General features: G+C 42.1%; 1 protein-coding gene across 5 annotated transcripts in view; it reads right to left on the reverse strand.

The window, feature by feature from the left end:
• Positions 1-11,871, reverse strand: part of lnx2b (ligand of numb-protein X 2b) — a 28,178-nt gene extending 16,307 nt beyond the window's left edge. The window contains exons 1-3 of one of the 5 annotated variants that reach the window (XM_061834559.1): positions 11,458-11,871; positions 983-999; positions 505-900 (exon numbers count right to left, since the gene is read on the reverse strand). In XM_061834559.1, the coding sequence (XP_061690543.1) occupies positions 505-900; positions 983-996 (410 nt within the window). In that variant the 5' untranslated portion in view covers positions 997-999; positions 11,458-11,871. Of the gene's footprint in view, positions 1-504; positions 1,000-4,746; positions 4,810-5,232; positions 5,257-6,140; positions 6,349-9,798; positions 9,872-11,457 lie in introns of those variants that run through there. The other 4 variants (XM_061834561.1, XM_061834562.1, XM_061834558.1 and 1 more) reach the window with 4 other exon arrangements.
• Positions 11,872-20,335: the final 8,464 nt, after the last annotated feature.

A 20,335-nucleotide genomic window follows, 5' to 3' on the forward strand; every position in this document is an offset into this window, starting at 1 on the left:
AACCAATGGATGTTTTATATGGACAGTTCAAAAACTGAGGTATTGGTCCTCTCAGAATGGCACAGTTTGTTTTTCTTTAGACTTGGAAAATTTCCTTTTTAGCACCTCAACATGCCGGAAATACAAAAACTCACCATTTTCTGAAAGTGCATTTATCCAGGACAAAGTTTGCATTGTACAGTTTTTCCAACATAACTCCACTCAATATTACCCACTGGGAAGTTTGAAAACCTTATCCCCAATGTCAGTTTTTACCGATCGACATTAAGTTACCCGGACGTTCTCCGTTCTGGGGCTGAAAAAAAGGATTAATTCTAGTGGCATTAATTTTAATGAGACACTGCTTGGGCTCGCAAACATTTCAGTTAGTGAATGGAATGAATTAATCTTGTGAAGATGATTCCACCGGACGTGATCTATTTATTTAATTTCAAATGGACTGATACTGCTGGCATTTCATGCCATTCTTTAGCCGACTTATCGAACAAGCCAGAAGAGTGGTACCTATTGTGGAGATGAGGTTGAAGTTCACAGCGTTGCATCTGTTGCTTGCACTCGGCATAGTAAGGACACATCACAGCCAGCTTGTCCAGCAGATTCCTAACCAACAGGGTGGAGGGCCGACACTGGTGCAGCTGCAGCCTTTGCCGGTCCACGGGGCAAAAGTCCTTATCTTTCAAGAAGCTGCCCAGACAGTCCAAGCAGTAAGTGTGTCCACAGGGGGTGTCCATGGGTTTAATGAGGGGCTGCAGACAGATGTGGCACACCAGCTCGTCGTCCACATCCTCAGGGTACTCGTACAAGTGGCTTTCCTGGCCCTCATGCTGCTGCCCGCACTCCTTGCAGACCCTCGCCCAGGACAAGCCTGCGATCTTAGTTTCTGGTGTGGACATTGTCCCTCTGAAATCCGCAAAATCAGCCTGTTCAAGTGAGGTGAATCCAGTCAGATGGTCAGTGTTCGATAAAGGTATGACCACATCACCTCCATGTCTTCATGTCCTGCGGACAGAGAAACACAGTGCGTTGTAATGAGGCGGTTTAGGAGCTACTCCCGCTCACGGCGTCCACAGGAAATGACAAATCAACCGAGCGATAGCAACATGGCAGCAAACTGCAGCTGCTTCCTCTCAGCGGGCTTCCTGAGGGACAAAAGGAATTCTCATTTCATCTGAAAAAAAAAGTCAGTCTATATTCCGTGGGAGGAGCTAAAGTATAGAAATGAGGGAGAGTGGATTGAAGTCAAACCTGTGCTAAAACGAAGGAACAAAGCACATTTCTGAGAAAATGAGGTTTGAATTAAGCGGTCAGCAGTTGAAGTCCTGTCACTTATGGCCTCTTGGACCCAACCAGCACTGGTCGTGCTCTCTTTGTGCTCCACTTAATCCCCTTAAATTCTCCTTCAGAAAAAGAATGTTGAATAGGAACACATTCTTGGTACAAACATATGACCTCCTAGAACACATACAGTATGAACACATACAGTAGCCTACTGTACTTGTCCAGTCATGGAGCTCGCTAAATGTTTACCATGACAATACTGCAGTCAAGATTCTCAATTAAAGACTGGAAAATTCCCACTGTATGAGTTTTTCATTCACTACACTGCAAGATCATTAGTCATCTTATTTTTTTAACTGTTTAATGGATTTACAGTCTACAATTTTCCTTTATTATATCGCGATTCACCTATTGTAGAATGTTTTTTCATATTCTTTTATCGGGCATAATTTGTCAAATTGCAGGATTTTGAAGGTATTCTGTATTTTTTTTTTTGTGGTAAAATAGATATTTCCAAGCCCAAAACAAAACTGTAAAAACAGAAGAAAAAAAAGCATATTACAAGGGATAAAATGTACATAGTGTACAGTACTGCTGTGCATTACCCATATAAGACATTAAAAGGTGTAATCTGTATAATGGTCAAAAATCGTGGAGGCTACTTCACAGATTTCATCTTTTACGGGGGTGGTCCAGAACCTAAACCCCGTTATAAATGAAGGAATGTAGAGTTGTACTTCTTGTGTATAGTAAAGCATTGTGCCACAACATGCCTGGCAGCATTGAGTTCTCCTGGAATGCATTCTATATAATTAAGAGCAAGAAGAGAACACAACCCCCTAACCCTCCACAGTGTAATACAATGCAGCTATTTGTAATTTTGAATATTCATTGATCCCCTCAGAGCAGAGAGAATATACGGTTGTCCAGGTATGAGACAGTATCTGATTCTGACAATTCTGATAGCGAGTAAAAAAAAAATAAAATAAATAAAAAATAAAATAAAAAAATAACAGTATTGTAATTCCAGCTCTATCATTTTGCAAATTGAACACTTATTTTTAAATGGCTGTACAGAATATTCGGTACAAATAAACGTTTCAAGTGAAAATAAATATGTTTTTGGTAAATGACATTGTCTTATCACTGGTGAGCTATTTTTACAACATACCCGCATGCTACTCATGTGGTTCTTGGGAGCTACCTGGTGCCTGCAGGCACCATGTGGGTGATCCCTTCTCTTACATAGTGCAAGACACACTGGCATCTTTGTGATCCATCCAGCCATTTTTTGAGCCACTTGTCCTCACCAGAGTCGTGGGAGGACCTTTGTTAATATAATTTTTTTTCTGGCTTGGTATTGTTGATCAAATTTAAATAAGTTTAGATTTTTCTCTTTTTCTTAATGAGTTGACTCATTTTCCAAACTATTCCTTATGAACGTGCTTGTAACTATCATCTGTCTTCCATCCTCCCTCCTATGCGCAACATGTATGTAATGCTGACCTTCCCCTATCTGCTAAGCTAGGAAGGGGGTAGGGCGGGAATTTAGACGGTGCTCCTCATTAGCTTCAAAAATCCTGCTTGTTTAGTTTGTGACACTCATCTTTGCGGTGGGACCCTCATTACGATTTCCATAAAACGGAGGCTAATTTCTGTTACCCCGTCAATGGCATTTTGTGTTATGTTAACAATAAAACCTGATAATTTTGTAAAGAAAATTATATGGTTTCATTTTTGACAAAAGTGAAAAGGGGTGCTGATAATTATTTTTAAAAAGTATGTTTCAATAAGTTAGAATGTTTTTAAATCTAATGTGAGGGGTAAAGCTATTTTAAAAGTTTTTTCTGGGTCTCAACATATCGCAGATTTTCACCTATTGCAGGTTGAACTAGAACGGATTCCCCGTGGTAAAGGGGGTTCACTGTACTTTTTCTCGTCCTTTGATGTAACACAGACTGTTCGTAGCAACAGCATTGGAATTTGGGACACAGCTCTCAGTTGTTGAATACATCAGTCATTATGACATTTTGGATAAGCCCATGTTTCCAACTTTGTAGGAGCAGACTTGGAGACGTTCAAAGTGGATGAAATGGAAAGGAGATTGCAAGACAGGCCCTTTCTCAGGACCAACATCAGTGACCTCGGGGCTTCCAAATATTCGCCCAGATAAGACAACAAACAATTCCCTCAGAAACACTCCTAACATCTTGTAGTTGTCTTCCCAAAACAATGAAAGCTGTTCTAACTGCAATAAAGTAATTCATTTAGTATTTTAACTTTTTTGTTTGGTTCCCGTTTGTAACAATTGCACAAATACAAAGTTTCGTTTCCACAGTGGAAAAGTACCATGAATTTGTAAAAAACTCAGAATGTACCGAGGTCTATCCTTAGGCCCTGCTGCACGCCACATGTGGACCATCACAAAAATATGGCAGTTGGTGACTCACAATCGCACATTGAATGACCTACACATCTGCCGATACGCTTCGAGAGAAAAATGCTACCCTGCATCATGATTTGAGGCGCCAAATACCATATACTGTACTGACCCACTTGTATTAAACCATAAAAAAAGACCGAAGCGGGTTGCCACAGAGAGACAAAGTGGGTGAGAATAAAATGAAGAGCATGTATATTGAGAGGGTGCCTTGTTCCATTCATAGCTCGCGTGCATTTTGGTGGCAAAGACCGCACGATTCACTATTTCAGTCGGCGGTACATTGAGCCCAAATATTCTAAAAAATGTTTTCCTTTGTGTGTGTGAAAGCATTTGTGCAGTGTTTTGATTGGCCGTTACATCTGCAACGTTGCAATGCAGTGCACCAGTAATTCAAAAAGAATGGCTGACCTTCAGCCACTTCTGAAAACTAGTTGTCCAACTCCGCACGCTGCGCCCGTGTTGAGTCAGGTTTTGCCACATCGCTTGGTGTGCAGCTGGCTTAAAGACGAGACGCAGCGTACACCCTGAACTGCTCACAAGCCAAAGAATCTAACTTAATTATAGTAGATATATGAATGAAAACCATGTCTTACCCATAAATAAACAAATCACTCAAGCAGTCACAGAGTCCGTTCTTGTGCCATATAACACTTGGGCAATCTATTCTTACGCAATACAACAAACTACTAATATGCGCTGTTTGTAACCTCGGAACGCCGCATGACAGGACCGTGTTAAACTTAGGACCCTCTTGTATGTGTGTCCACAAGTAGCAATCATAGAAAATGTTTCATTGAAAAAATAAACATTCAATACACCGTAAATGCTACATTAAGAGCAAAAGTATTAATAAATTTGCTGTAAAAGGCTTGAGCTTGATGTGGACTTTGAAGAGCGTTACTTTATTTGTTCAGACTTGCTCACACTGGCAAGAAAAAACCTTGAGATTTCTCGCACGAGGGCTACAGTCTTGAAGTTCGCCCACCCCACCCCATCTAGTGCTATTATCCTTGTATTGTACTCACCAGAGATGGTATCTCCGATGTGGAGCGGCAAGCGGCTAAAGCGTACATACACTCTAACCTAACAGCTGCCTCCAGCCTCAATGAAACCAGAGCCCTGCCTCTCCTGCACACCGTCACGATAATGTCTGGGCGTGCATGTGCGCCTGAGTGTGCAAGAATACTCGTGTGCTGCACAGGCGTAAGGAATGCAGTGGCGATTTGGTGTAACTAGGCAGAGTGGAGCTCGGCCGAGAGCTAAGTGTTTCTCTTTTCAGTGGCCGTAAGTAATTTGTGCACGTGCGTGCCTGTGGGGTGGACGTTTGCTGATATTGCTCTCGCTCAGGTGAAGTATACTGAATGACTTGATTTCAAAACAAGTCTTATTTGTCACGCAGGATGGCTTTAGCCAGACAGCCAGTTCCCCCCACTTGATAGAACTAATACTTCCTCTTGTAATGGATACCGTTCATGGATCCTGTGACACAGACACACATGCAGCAAACTCACCCTGGCAACTATCACTGTAGAGGTACAGAGGTAGAGTGGAAAAAAAAGGTACAATGTACCCATTTGTCGCGATCTGTTGTATATTTTCCATACCCTCCTCGTGATATGGAGAGACTATACAAAAAAATATTTCTAATACTATAATTTTACTCCTCTCACATGCTTTAAACACAGTAAAGTATTCCTTACCCTGTTCTAACTCGCTATCAAATTTTAAAAAAAGACTATAGCATAACCTCACTTTGAGGAAAGGGTAAATAAGCCTTTCATGGTTGTAAGTTAAACAGCCTAATTTATGAAGTGTAGGTAGTACACAAATACACTAATTTTCTTGCCAGATAATCTAAGTGACATGTACTCCATGTCACAAAGTCAAGGCGATGTCACTATCTTTAGATCTCGGAAATTACTTTTTACAAACTTGGGAGACAGGACGTATTGCAAGGAATACTGTATATCCCTACTGGGATTTTGGGGGGGAATCTCAATGCTAACGTGGACAATGACCTCAAATGGCTTGATTGGGAAGAACGGGCCCCTTGATCAGAAGCCGAGCGAGGTTTTGCTGCAGGATTTCTTTAGTCATTACAGACAGTCTATTAGAAACACCATATTCAAACATAAGCGTGTCCATACTTGCACTTGGCACCAGGTCACTCAAGGTCTCAGTTCAATAATCAACTTTGTGATCGTGTCATTGGACTTGCGGCAGCATGTCTTGGACACTCTGGTAAAGAGAGGTCAACCAATCATCACGTGGTGGTGTGTTGGCTCCGATGCTAGGGGAAGATGTTTGTCCGACCAGGTAGACCTGAACGTATTGTGAGTGTCTGCTGGTAACGTCTGGCAGAGTCCCCTGTCAGGTAGTTTTAACTCCCATCAGTAGATGCAGAACTTCGAAAACGTACCGAGGGAGGCAGGGGACATTGAGTCTTGGTGAAGAGTGTCTTCCGCCGGCATTGTTGAGGCAGCTGACGAAAGCTGTGGCAATTCTTGAACTTGTTGGTGGATGCTGTCAAGCTGAAGGAGGAGTGTCATCAAGCCCTTGTGGTCAGTGGGACTCCAAAAGCCGCTTTTGGGTATGGCTGGCCAAATGGAATTCAGGTTTGGTGGATGCTGAGGCAAAACACGGGGGAGGGAAGAGTTCAGTGACGCCACAGAGAACGACTTCCGGATAGCTTTGAGGAAATTCTGGTGGGACCAGTGCACGGTGAACACTGTGTATCGAGAAGACAGGCTGCTGATGACCTCAAATTGGGATGTTGTGAGTTGGTGGGCTGAATACTTCAAAGATCTTTTGTTGGGTCCTGTTTGCATAAAAGTCATTTTTCATCCAATGTAGTTAATGCAACTTTGGAATCATACATTCCTTTTGAAGCAGTACTATGTAATTTACAGGGATGAGAATGACCAATTTGGAAAAACACTGAAAATGTCTGTCGATGGGGAGTGGGGGTTGAGTTTCCTCCTGGATATTTTTTGCTGCTATCGGAACACAGAGTGCACAGCACTTTGCCGGGAATGTCCATTTTTTGTATGTGTTCGGTTAGACATGTTGATACCGTTATCGGTCCTATCTGCACGGTTACACTTTTTTCAAGCCATGCCCGTTTGAAACAGTTTTTGATTCCAGCATCCTTGTCAATTGCCCTCGCTCGATCTTCATCCTTTTTTTCTAACACTTTCGCCATCGTAAAACTTTGATCACACCGTCGCTCAGTTCGCGCTATCTAAGTCCCACGCGCCATTACTTGGCTAACTTACAAGTTACACTGCGATTTCTGAGAACCGAGAACACATGTACAAGGCAATGGTGAAACTCGATCAACCACTAACACGATTGGATCGTTATACTGTATAACTCTGTTGCCCAATCGAGTAATCTGCCGCAAACGAGTTTTAATGTTTATGTTGCAAAATGGTAATATTTACACTACCGAGCAAGTTAGAACGGCATATGATAGTCATGCTTGTGCTAGCACTAAGCTGAACTTGCAGCTCGGAGCCCACCACCGAGAGGCAGGCGCACGATACCCCCCCGAAATTTTCTCAACGGATTTGCGCTCATCTCGAGAATGGTCATTTTGGTCTGAAAAAGTCAAAAATCCGTCGATCTGCGGAAAATTCTCATCCCTGAATTTATTCTGCCACTTCTTTACATGACTGAACAGTTACAACTTAATAGTTCTGTTACCATGAGGGGCAGACAACTCTGCTACTCTTTTTACATCTGATTTCCTGTTTAAAGTCACTTAGCCTAAATTGAAACCTCCATAAAACAGATTTGATCCCTTTTGGAGGAACCAACTCCTCACTGTCATCGCCAATGTTTGCTGTACCTTTTTCTCTTGGCATGACTCACTCGCTAGGCCATCACTTAGTGATCAAGTCTTAGTGGATCACATGACCGAGTACTGAGGTCTATGACTCCTACAGGGTGTACACTACACTTGTTTGTTATTCAGGCACCGTAACGACGCCTGAACCATGCACTTTTCTCCTGGTGGTTGGTTGAGTACTGGTTAAGAAAATGATTCAAGTTCATACGCAGCAGAGCCCACATTTTAAAAATCACTGAGGATTGGGCTAATTTAATCGTAACAGCCAAAATCGTGACCACTATTAAAATTTAACTGTGCAGCCCTCCTCCCTACTCAAGTCAAATTCATGTGACGCTGCATCGTTACAAAAAAGCGGGATCAGAAATATGCTGCGTCACTCAACATCTTGAAACAATGGCAGATTACATGATGGTCGCGATTTGTGACCACGCAACAAAATTAACTCCTGCTGAAAAAAATAAGAACTATGAGCAAGGAAATTGTGTATCTGGCAAGTACTACTTGTTTATAACTGTCTGTTGCGGAAGCGAATGCACAGTCGGTGACTACAATACTCCTTGAGTAATACACCATATTCAAATTACGGTGAAGAGTTATCTGATCATTACAAAACTGGATATGTATACTCTATCAGTCTCCCTGCTAGGCTTAAAATACCTTGAAAAACAGCATCCTAGGCATTTCTAAGCCAAATTATTTCACAAACCCAAGGAGGACAAGAACATCTTGGATTTAAAAAAATAATTTGATGGCATGGGACATTTAAATGAATTTGTGTTTTTTACTTTTTACGTGACTACTTTAGCCTCGAGATCTTGTCTTTTACCTTAATGGGCAAACGCCTTACCCAAATCAAACCCCTTCCGATCATGTGACAGTATAAGCTTTTTCCACTGCTTGGAAACGGGAGAATTTGGGTGCCAACACCAAGATAACGAGTCTGAGCCCGACCACCGGCTATGACGGTGTAGACGAGTGACTCAAATCTTGACACACCCTCACCTGTATGTTGCCAAGCCAGACGAATGATTTCACCCGTCTGTGAGACAGTCGGTGCGTCAAATTTGGAATTACCAGCAAAGGAAATTAACACAATAGAAAGCTGATTCAGCAAAGACGTTCATCAGTATTTGAACATGATGTAAAAAGTTGGATACAAGCGGCCGAAATGAGTTTCCTCCGCAGGGTGTCCGGGCTCTCCCTTAGAGATAGGCTGAGAAGCTCAGTCATCCGGGAGGGGCTCACTGTCGAGCCCCTACTCCTCCGCATTGAAAGGAGCCAGATGAGGTGGCTGGGGCATCTGATTCTTATGCCTCCTGGACGCCTCCCTGGTGAGGTGTTCCGGGCATGTCCCTCCTGAAAGAGACCCCGAGGACGAACCCAGGACAAGCTGGAGAGACTATCTCCCGGCTGGCTTGGGAACACCTCGGGATCCCTCTGGAAGAGCTGAAAGAAGAGGCTGGGGAAAGGGAAGTCTGGGTATCCCTGCTGAAGCTACTTCCCCTGCGGGTAAATCTACTGTAAATAAAGTACTGTAAAAGCAAGGTCATATTCAGATCTTATGTAGACACCTCTTAATTTTTAAAGGTGCCAGGCTATTTATCAACTAAATGGAATTAATTATAACAGAAAGCCAGAAAACTACAATTGCAAGCACTTCAAAACATCTTAGATTATTGCTGATAATGTCACAAAAATTTCACTTAGTGAAGTAGGAGTCCTGCATCTTCCTTCATCTTTTGCACCCCTGCTATATTTTGTAATATACAGGCAATTTAGAGTTGAGTACCTCACCTGGAAAACATCCAGTGAAACAGAGGAAGAAGAGCAAGAAGAGACAAAGACCCTTAACTACAGTTATAGTTGGTTTCCCCATACAGCAGACAATATATGTGCCTCTGAATATGCTCCACGCAGTATGTGTGCTGTTGAATGTGGAAAAGTGGCAGTTTTGTGAACATTTATGATTCCTGTAACGATGCTAAATACAGTTAGACACCTGCGAGTTTAATGCTCAGTTAAAATGCTAAATGATAGATTTACATTAGATAAAACTATATGGTTTGATTAACAAATTCCGTGTTTAGCAGTCACTCACATTTGAAAAATGTACGGGTGAGGTCAGTCATGCCCGCAGATATAAAGTTTCGGGTGTGGTCTACCAATAATGCCCGCAGATATAAAGTTGCAGGTGTGTGTTCTGTTTGTAATTATGAGTGTACACCTTTAAGAGCAGACGGGGGCGGTGTCAGGAAAACTAGGAAGTAGAAGTAGGCTGAGCAGAGACCGTGTGCTTCCTGTTTAAAAAACAAAAAACAAAAAAAAAAACAAAAAAAAGGACGTGGTTCACTGCGCTGCATCGGTTTTCATGTGCGCTCAGAGTGTGCGACAAGTGTGCAATTGCCCATCTTAAAGGGAACATTGGTCAAGACTACACAAAATAAGCGACGTCTTTCAATATGTATTTCTACTCGTAACAAATTTTACGCATGGGATTTTTTGTGCTCGACTGTGCAGATTTGAGAGTGCGATTGCGCGTGGGCGCGTCACGTCAAATCACAGTGACTGGTTTTGTATTTGTTTCATTTTCTTCACTGGGAATGACAACTTGAGACATGCACACTGTCTCTTATTTGGAAAACTGCAAGAATGTTCACGTTCTCCTAGTGATGTTATACAAGTCTCGCAGATTACTACAGAATGAGAAGAGGCACTAAGGCATACTTTGTGGGCGTTTTTAATAATAATAATATTCAGCGACATGGCAGAAAAACTGGAAAGCATTAGCCTCACAGTTCTGAGGACCCAGGTTCAATCCTGACCCTCCCTATGTTGAGTTTGCATGTTCTCCCCGTGCCTGCGTGAGTGTTTTCCAGGCACTCTGGTTTCCACTCAGATCCCAAAAACATTGAACATTAATTGGACACTATAAATTGCCCATAGGTTTGATTATGAGTGTGACTGTTGTCTGTCTCCCTGTGCTCCACGATTGCTTGGCAACCAGTTCAGGGTGTACCCTCCCTCCTTCCCGTTGACATCTGGAATAGGCTCCAGCACTCCCGGGCCCCTTGTGAGGATAAGCGGCTCAGAAAATGGGATGAATGAGTGGATGGATAATAATATTCAATGTTTTGATGACTTCCTATGTATTTAAAGCGTGTGGGAGTTTTTGAAAACTAAATGGTCTCTATACCACATATCTTCATTCACAGGAAGGTCCACTATGGAATATTCCGCCACGATAAACTAGTGTTAAATTCATTTTGAATTTGAACCAGTAACAATAAAAGGGGGTCACAAAACCATAAATACGGCGGCCATTTTACCATGACATCAGATGTAAACAGGTGTTAGCAATAACTAATTTGGGCTTTTCATGAAGTTATTAGCAAAATTTACCATTTTGTCATTCGTCAAATTACAGCGGCTTTGATACCCATACTTGGAAAATGTAATAAATCAAAGTTAGCTCAGATAAAGGCAATTGTTGGTAACAGGATACCAAAAAAAAACCCCACATTTTTTTTAAATGTCAGGCTTAACTTAAATATTGTGCAGTAAAAAGTTGCTAAATTAAGACGCTTATGGACCCTGCTTGTTTATTACCGAGCTCATAAATAACTCACGGTCTCAATGTCAACGTCGACGTCGACCTAGTTAATTTAAGGCTAACTCCATTTGAATGTCACAGAAGCGGTAAACATTTCGCAGTATCGACCACCTTCTTTACTCTAACATACTCCTGCGGAAAAGCTCAACAAAACGAACAATTTGTAGTATTCCCCCCCCCCCCCCAACTTTAAATGTGAACGACTCCGCAGAAAGTCATCTAAATGTATTTCTTTCACATTCTTTGTTCATGTGAGACCGAAACTCGTCTTACCTGTGCAGTTTTTTTCTTCTTCCCGGAAATGGCGGACACGAAGACACTAGGCTTTTTTTGTGTGTGTAGACAACGTGGTTCTCAAACGACGTCAAAACAACGAATATCTGCGTCCCATTGGTGAGTTTTCCGTCATTTTTTGTTCGTTTCTTTGTTTTTGTATTGCCGCCGGTGAAAACAACTCTGCGTCTCAGGTGGATTTGAACCTGGTCAGGGGGGAGGAGGAGGGATTTTCCCACGGGACGTAACGCACTTGTGCGACTTCCATTACAGGAAGAAAGAAAAGGGAAGGCAAGTGTAACAACAACATGGATGGAAACCTATCGTTACTTAAAAGCTCCGCGAACACAGACGTCGACGTCTTTCCTTTCTGTGTTATATGATGCTATACGTTGAAAAAGTCACGTCCACCCTTTTACCACAATATTAGGTACACCTGCCTAATCTAACGATTAACCCTTCACAAAACTACATAAAATCGCTTATTTGTGACACCGTCTGAGGTATTCATTAAACATTATTTTTTTCAAAATTTAACCTTAACCTCAAGAAATGTACAGCAATCAGACTCTGACTAGGTATTGCTCATAATTAAATGTAATCCATCCATCCATTTTCTTTGCCACTTATCCTCACAAGGGTCGTGGGAGTGCTGGAGCCTCGCTGAGCTGTCAACGGGCAGGAGGCGGGGTACACCCTGAACTGGTTGCCGGTCAATAGCAGGGCACATCGAGACAAACAGCCTTGCTCACAATCACACCTATTGGCAATTTAGAGCAGTGATTCCCAAACAGTGTGCCGGGGTACATTCGTGTGTTGTGGGAAGTTATCTAATTTTGTGTAATTGCTAAAAAAAAAAAAAAAATTATTCCAAGAAATAATGTATCTTTATTCATCTATTTATGCCAGTGATGCACAATGACAGAGAGAACAAAAAATTCCTCTTCTATTAGATGGCAGGAAGTACATACAGCAATTAATCGATCCATTTTTAGTGACATTTACTGTTGTTGGTGTGGTGTGGGATTTTTCAATTGTAAAATATGTGCCTTGGTTCTATAAAGGTTAGCAATCATTGATTTAGAGTGTAATCAAGTTAAATGACCATGATAAATATTGAACAAGTTTTAACTTTTATGATTGTCCATCCAGACCTTTGTTAGAGCTGATCGGGAAGGAAAATACAATCTTAACACGGCCCAGACCACTCGATATTCACTCGGGATAATCTTTTAGAGCGACGGTTTACCAATGTTTTTTTTAAATTGAAAGCTACATTTTGAATATTGATTAATGAAGGGCGACTAGTTTAATATACACAAATTTGCGAAAAAAAAACTACTACAAAAACCTTAAAATATATAAATAATATTTATCTATGTGGAGTACTAATCATGTTTTTTTCACAATCAATTATCAAGAATGGAAGAAATAAATAAAAATATCAATATATGCATCACGGTAGGTCAGCTGTAAAGTGTCACAGTTCTGAGGTCCAGGGTTCGATCCCACCCCCGCCTGTGTGGAGTTTGCAGGTTCTCCCCATGCCTGCGTAGGTTTTATCCGGGCACTCCGGTTTCCTCCCACATCCCAGAAACACGCAACATTGATTGAACACTAAATTGCTCCGAGATGTGATTGTGAGTGTGCCTGTTTGTCGCTATGTGCCCTGCGATTGGCTGGCAACCAGTTCTGGGTGTACCCCGCCTCCTGCTCGTTGACAACTGGGGTAGGCTCAGGCACTCCTGCGACCCTCGTGTGGATACGCAGTGAAGAAAATGGATGGATGGATACATGCAACACTTTCATTTTAAACGTCCTGTGTGGTACTGCTTTGTCTGACAGACCACCCGGCAAAGTCCCTCGAGAGGTTGGTCCTCCAACATCTGCACCCCCTTGGTGACCTCATCCGCAGACACACTGCAGTTTGCCTACCAGCCCAGCATTGGGGTTGAGGACGCTGACAAATCCTCATGCAGCGATCCCTCTCCCACCTGGAGAGATGTGGAACTGGAACCACTGAGAATCATCCATCCATCCATCCATCCATCCATTATCTACCGCTTTTCCCGGTCGGGTCGCAAGGGAAGTAGCTTCAGCAGGGATACCCAGACTTCCCTTTCCCCAGCCACTTCTTCCAGCTTTTCCGGAAAGATCACGAGGTGTTCCCAAGCCAGAGACATAGTCTCTCCAGCGTTTCCTGGGTCGTCCTCGGGGTCTCTTTCCGGCGGGACATGCTTGGAACACCTCACCAGGGAGGCGTCCAGGAGGCCTCCGAAACTGAGAATCATGATCTATGATTTCTCCAGTGACTTAACGGGGAATCCCCGCATCAACGCTGTACGGCATCTGCAGATTCACCTGTTTCCAGTTTGTTTCCATCCACCCATCCATTTCCTTTTGACGCTTATCCTCAGTAGGGTCGCGGGGAGTGCCGGAGCCTATCCCAGCTGTCAACAGGCAGGAGGCGGGGTACACCGTGAACTGGTTGTCAGCCAATCGCAGGGCACATCGATACAAACAGCCACACTCGCAATCACATCTAGGGGCAATTTCGAGTGTTCAATTAATGTTGCATGTTTTTGGGATGTGGCAGGAAACCAAAGTGCCCAGAGAAAACCCGCGCAGGCACGGGGAGAACATGCAAACTCCACACTGACATGGGCCGTAATCGTACCCGGGTCCTCAGAACTGTGAGGCCAACGCTTTACCAGCTGATCCACCGTGCCGCCCATATTTTTTCCCTCATTTTTAAAATTATATACATTTTTTAATGCAAGGATTTTTGTTGTTTGCAGTCCAACTCAGTCCCTGTGGCTTTTCCATGGATGGATGAATTCTATTCCAATCAATATATTGAATAACCTCACAAAAAGAACACATTTTATTCTTTTTTTGTTGTTGTTGGCCCTGAATGCTTGCCACTGGTGATCACTTCTACTCAACTGTTAGCAGATCATCGTTGAAATCAATGAGCTACTTATTACATCCGCTCGGTGCCCTGATTTCCTGCACTTATCTGCGTTGTCACCGCAGGAGCGTCTGGCCCTGCGAGCTGGCATCAGCAAATGTCGCTTTGTCTTGGAGCTTTTCCTTCCGCGGCTATAAATCGTCACGGGGGAGGCACTGGTTTTCACAGCGAGGATCTTTTATGGCACAAGGACTTCCCTTCCATTCTCCAGGGGGTACCGTACTTTTACGCCGTTCATGTGTCACTGTGGCCCACCCCCCAAAGAAACCGCCCCTCTTAAATAGCCTTTGCAGCCTTTTTTTTTTTTTTTTTCAGAACTTTTTTGTCACCTGAAATTGTTCTAAAATCAACCATTTCTGCTTGGCCGGGAACCCAATTTTTTTGCTGAGAAATCAATTAATTGAGTGGTAAATTGAACAATTTCGAGAAAATGTCCTATTAACCACAAAATGGAAATATCGCAGTACTGTGTATATATAGAGAGAGGTAACTACATGGTTATATTGCTAGAAAATTAATATTAAGGTAAAACATATCAAGGGTAAAGCTAGCTAATATAATAGTACATTACACTAAGATAGGAAGTTAAATACATTTATTATATTCGTCAAATGAGGGAAATAAAATTCTCACGGCAGCAATATTCTCACATCAATATTTTAATAATATTGAAGCAACCAACTAAGTAAAATGAATTTAAATCTGGTTTAAGGACAATGACAAAAAAAAGTGGTGGTATATGGTAAATCACAAATCTAATCTAATTATGCTAGAGTAATATTTGTGCAAAGTGCGTAGTAATATTATTGTCTCCATTTAATCTAATGATTATATATACACGTAGTGTGGACACTGGTTGAGGTCTTTTTTTTTTTTAATAAAAAAAATGGAAATAGCGGAGAGCTGTCAACATCCTAATATATTTAAGGACAATTTTAATGTAATGCAGCCTTAAATGTCATCAAAGTGTAAAAAGAACCTAACCGTGGGATTTAATAAGAGTAAAAGAAAGTTTTTAATTGTGTAAAAACAATCAAAGTCACAATTTGACTTTGTTTCAAGTATTGTGATCCTCCTCTTCAAACTCTCTTAAAACCTATTTGAGCTAAGGCAAGGAAAGGTTTATATAATTAGCATAGCCCTCAAAATACCTAGAAACAACCCCCAAATAAATCACATTTTGTACCTGCATGTCAGTTTTTATTGCTAAAAGTAGTGGTTTTATGGCAAAAAAAACAGGGTTAACTACAAGTTGACAGTACGTTGGCATGTAATAAATGTGCACGCTGTGTGAAATATGAGGGCTCTCAGTTGAGAGTTGAGAAAGAGTGCCGCCCTGTGTTCGAATAAGGTGTAGTGGCCCACAAAAAAAATGTTTATTCACATCAGGAAGCAAGTATTTTATTCCCTCCCTCCATCCATTTTTTTAATCGCTTATCCTCACAACATCATTAAAAAAAAATCATCTGAAGGCCACATTACATTTGTAGGGGGGAAATGAGGCAGGAATTAAAACCACTCCTGATTTTAAGTGAACAACATGTCACTCCTATTTTCCAGTTGTTGGAATTAACTAAATTTAAAAAAAATATATTACTGTATGTCACTCGTTCACTGCCAGTAATCAACGGTAAGACATGAGTCAGTTTCACCGGAAACTCTGGTGTCCGACCAAAAAGTGGAGAAAGGCGCTTCTTGTGAAAAAACGTCAAACAGAAAACTGCCTTTGACACTAATTTTGCTTCTTTTCACACCTCAAATAATAAAACAAAACTGAGAAATTCATTTTCACGGTGAAATCCCTTATTTACAGATGTACGCGTGTTTGATTTGACATTTTATATTCATTTCTTTGCACCAGTAGTCATTTATTTCAGTCGGCAATTTTTTTTTTTTTTAAATTTAAATATTGGAATTTATTAAAAGTTCGAACCACTGCTCATTTCTGATCTCAATGAGATTTGCGTCTTTGAGCGCATCCATTTGTCATCCTCTTGGCAAAGAGCGGTTGTAAACGTTGGATTCGATCAGCCACATCTGAGAAAAACCTGGAAATGGGGTGAAAGGCCCTGGGACAAGATAAACACGGAACTAACAATACGCCACATCCTGACGCGTCCCGGTCTCGCTCGCTCGCGCACGCACGCACGCGCTCACACACAAGCAGTGTGTGCCTCCAAACAAGGCAGATGTTGTTTGTCTTTCCTGGGATTGGTAAACATCCTCGACACAACACAGTTCCTCAGGAGCCAGAAAGGAGAGAAACTCGCACCAATGTGGGCAGCTGCACTCTCACTCCGCCGCCCTCTTTGATGTGCTGTGACCACAGCTCAGCATCGTGGGCACGTCTGTTCATTTCCTTTCATATAACCTTACATATTCCAGCAGGCGTTTTACTTATTTTTATATTTGACTGCGGGCGGCGTAGCATATTAGTGCTAATGAGCCATCATCTATTTTTGGCGATGTCCCTTTTAGTTTGTTTTCATTGAGATTTGGGACCTCTGCAGCTGTTTCATTTGTTCAAAATAGAACACTTGGCTTAGGTCACGTGCAATCACATTTTTCAAAATTATTTTTGACAATTATTGAGCTCGTTTGATCAGGTTTGCAAGATAATTTGGGTTAAAAATACCCCAAAAGTCCTTTTTTTTTTGAAGCTATTCCACTTAGTCTTTTACACCTGGCAGTTGAGACGGCCGGATTGCTCACATTATGCGACCTGTCAATAAGCTGATAACCCTCTGATTGGATTGCTCGTCTTTCCCACTTTTAATATGCAAAAAGAAATTTGCTCCGATTGGCAGTTGGGGAACGGCCAGATCTCACCGGTCAGATGAAGCATTCATGGCGACGTCGTGCTCATTTCATTTGATGTGGTTGGGGGGGGTCTTAGTGTATCGTGGTAAAGCAGAATTCACCAAGTATTGGAGGCGATGTACCAAGTTGTATAATATAAAAGAGAGGAGGATATTTTGAAATCTGGTTCTGTTCAATCTGTAATGTCATTCGTCCATCCGACACATTTTGGCAACAGTGAGAGCAGTTACATTCAACTTTATAAATATAGTCAAGTCAAATTGTAAATCTCCAGAGCCCCAGACATGACATTGTTTGAAAAAAAAAAAAAACATATTTTCTGCACACAAACTACTACTTCATGCACACAAAATTGTTAGTGTGCCCGCAAAGTAGTTGTTCATGCGCAGAAAGTCGATGTGGCTCCATATTTGGATTGAAGAGTAACCAAGCTCAGAAAAAGAGGATGATCGTAAAATATTGCCTCACTGTTTTTTTGCGTGTCAAGTACGGCAAACTTGGGAACCGAGAGAGGATGATTCCATTGTCTTCTTTTCAGATTGAAGTATGTTTACATTTTGCATACATCCACCCGTAACTGTGATCCCTTCCCGTTCTAGCCGAGACAGTCTAAAATATTTCCGTAAAAATGTCACTTAATGTCCAAACTATCATCAATCACCCAAATTTATGTGGACAGTTCTATTTATACCCACTTTATCCTCTGAAAATATCTGAAGGATTGTCACATTATTTTGGATTCTATGGACATTAATTAACACGTTTCTTCTCCATATGCTCACTATAGAGCACAGGTGATAAACTCAAGCCCCGAGGGCCAGATCCGGCCCGCCGCTTGATTTTGTGAGAGCCGCGAAGGCAAATTATGAGAATCAGCTTCCATGATTTGTGTTAAAATCAGTCCCAAAACATCAAAATGATAACATTGAGATATTTCAAGCATTATTGTGTGCCCAAACGTCAGCAATAGTTAAAAAATCCACTACTGTTGATTTCTGATTCCATAACTAGCTCATAAATATTCATGTGTAAATATGATGAGGTGAAAGATTTTCATGGTTTCACAGTCATAACAGCCCTCTGAGGGAAATAGTAACTACAACGTGGCCCGCGACAAAAATGAGTTCGACACCCCTGTTATAGAGAAAATGCTTAGATCCCTATCTCACTGGCCCAGAGATAGCTTGAGTCTCCGCCGGTTGCGGACACGTCTCCACGACGTCTCCTGGAGACGAGCCAGGTCACAGATCACAAGTTAGCCAATCAGTACTAGCTACTGCAGCAGAAAAGGGAAAGGAAAAGAAACAGCTGTGGGAGTGAGCCTCTTTTTGAGGAATTGAGACGGCGAGAGAGTGGAATTCAGAAAGTGACAATTTTGACGGCAAAGAGACCAAAAAGCCACCTACGGCATGCTGCCTCCAGAGGGACAAACATAGAACAGCTGCACTTTTAGCTCACTGCATTCCATATTTCTGGCGTCGGGATAGATCCCTTTATCTACAAAACCATCACTTTTCAGGAAACACCAATAAAAAATGCCCATCCATAATTAAGACATATTTTAATCAACTGTCGTAGCCCCTAAAATCCCCACAGAGTGCACCACCTCATCGTTATCTCAGAGCTTAATCCAGAAAAATCCACTCCGGCCGCAGTGTTCCCGGTCATTTTACATCGGCAACCAAATTTATTGAGGGTACGTGCTAGTTGACAACTAATTACATATTCACAATTGTTTATAAGGATCCATCAAACATTCTGCAACATTATAACATAGAACCTCTTAAAACTCTGGTATTCACCCTTTAACTAATAATTAATAGGAGCCCTGTTTTTATAAGCGTAGCATCTGGTGTTTTGGTCAACTGTTGCTAAGGGGGAAACCAAGGACACTCCGACCCACCCCCTCGCCTCCAAACACCCCCCCAGCCACAAGTGGTTAAAAAAAATAAGAAGAAAGACGAGCATCTTGCCCTGGGGAGGACAGCCAGGCATTCGATTCAGGCCGCAGCCTGTCCATGCGGCCCCCAAGGCCCCGTCTGGCCTCCACGTGATGGCTTTTAATCAGTGACTTATGGGTGCGCATCAGCAGACCACACTGTGACATCGGAGCATGTGGTCGGTACTGGGTGGTGGGATTGTTTCCCTGTGTGACCGTCACTCACCGTAGAAGCAAAAAAAAAAAAAAAAAAATTGGGGGGGGTCATTTTTTTTTGGCTCTCGCGTGACATTCTGAGGATGAACAAACTTGCTGTGTGCATCCAGGCCTTGTTCGCTCTCCCTTTGTATAAATTTGCTGAGCTCCAGATTATCTTCAAGGGCTCGCTTGTTTGTACCTGCTGTGTCGTTCTGCTCGTCCACCCAGCATGACACCCCGTAGCCCAGGATCAGTCCCTGTAAGATCAAAAGAGCCGGCTGATGCTTATCAGATAATATTCTTGTCCCCTTTGAGTCCAGCCTCCTCACACTGTTGACCCGAGCCGTGCACACGGTTCCTTATGGCCCTTTGGCCTTTCCTCTTGTTATCAGCATGATGGCCGGTCTGTGATAAGGCAGGTCCGGCCTGGGGACAGAAGGAGGGTGCTGGCCCTCTCTTCTTGCATAACTTGGACACTTCATGGCAGCGAGGTTATCTCAGCTGCATGTCACCCGTACTGAGTTTTACACTCGCCGAGTGGGAAGAGTGAGACGTCATGTTGTATAAATCATTGTTGTAGTTGCATTTACATACATCATCGACTTAATTGTATCCCACAACTTATTGTATATTGCATTCATAGTTGGCTACTATTGTGAAGACAATCACAGTTTTGGGTACGTTTGTAATCTCAACACAGTATCTCAATTCGGATGAAGTTCTGACATTAGTCAGTTACAAGTATATTTGGGTTTACTAGAAATAGTAAATTAATATTTAAATTATTATTATTATTTAAATGAAAATTGTATGTGTGCAAAATACACTCAGAACTATAAGTTAGGTTTATATATGGACTCGGAATATTTTTGCGGGGGCCTTTCAATTATTTCTTTAACCCATTCATGGGCAGGGTGGCAATTTCTTTGCCTTATTGAGATAAAAATCTC

This window comes from Syngnathoides biaculeatus, chromosome 11 (genome assembly GCF_019802595.1).
Source record: "Syngnathoides biaculeatus isolate LvHL_M chromosome 11, ASM1980259v1, whole genome shotgun sequence".
NCBI lineage: Eukaryota > Metazoa > Chordata > Actinopteri > Syngnathiformes > Syngnathidae > Syngnathoides > Syngnathoides biaculeatus.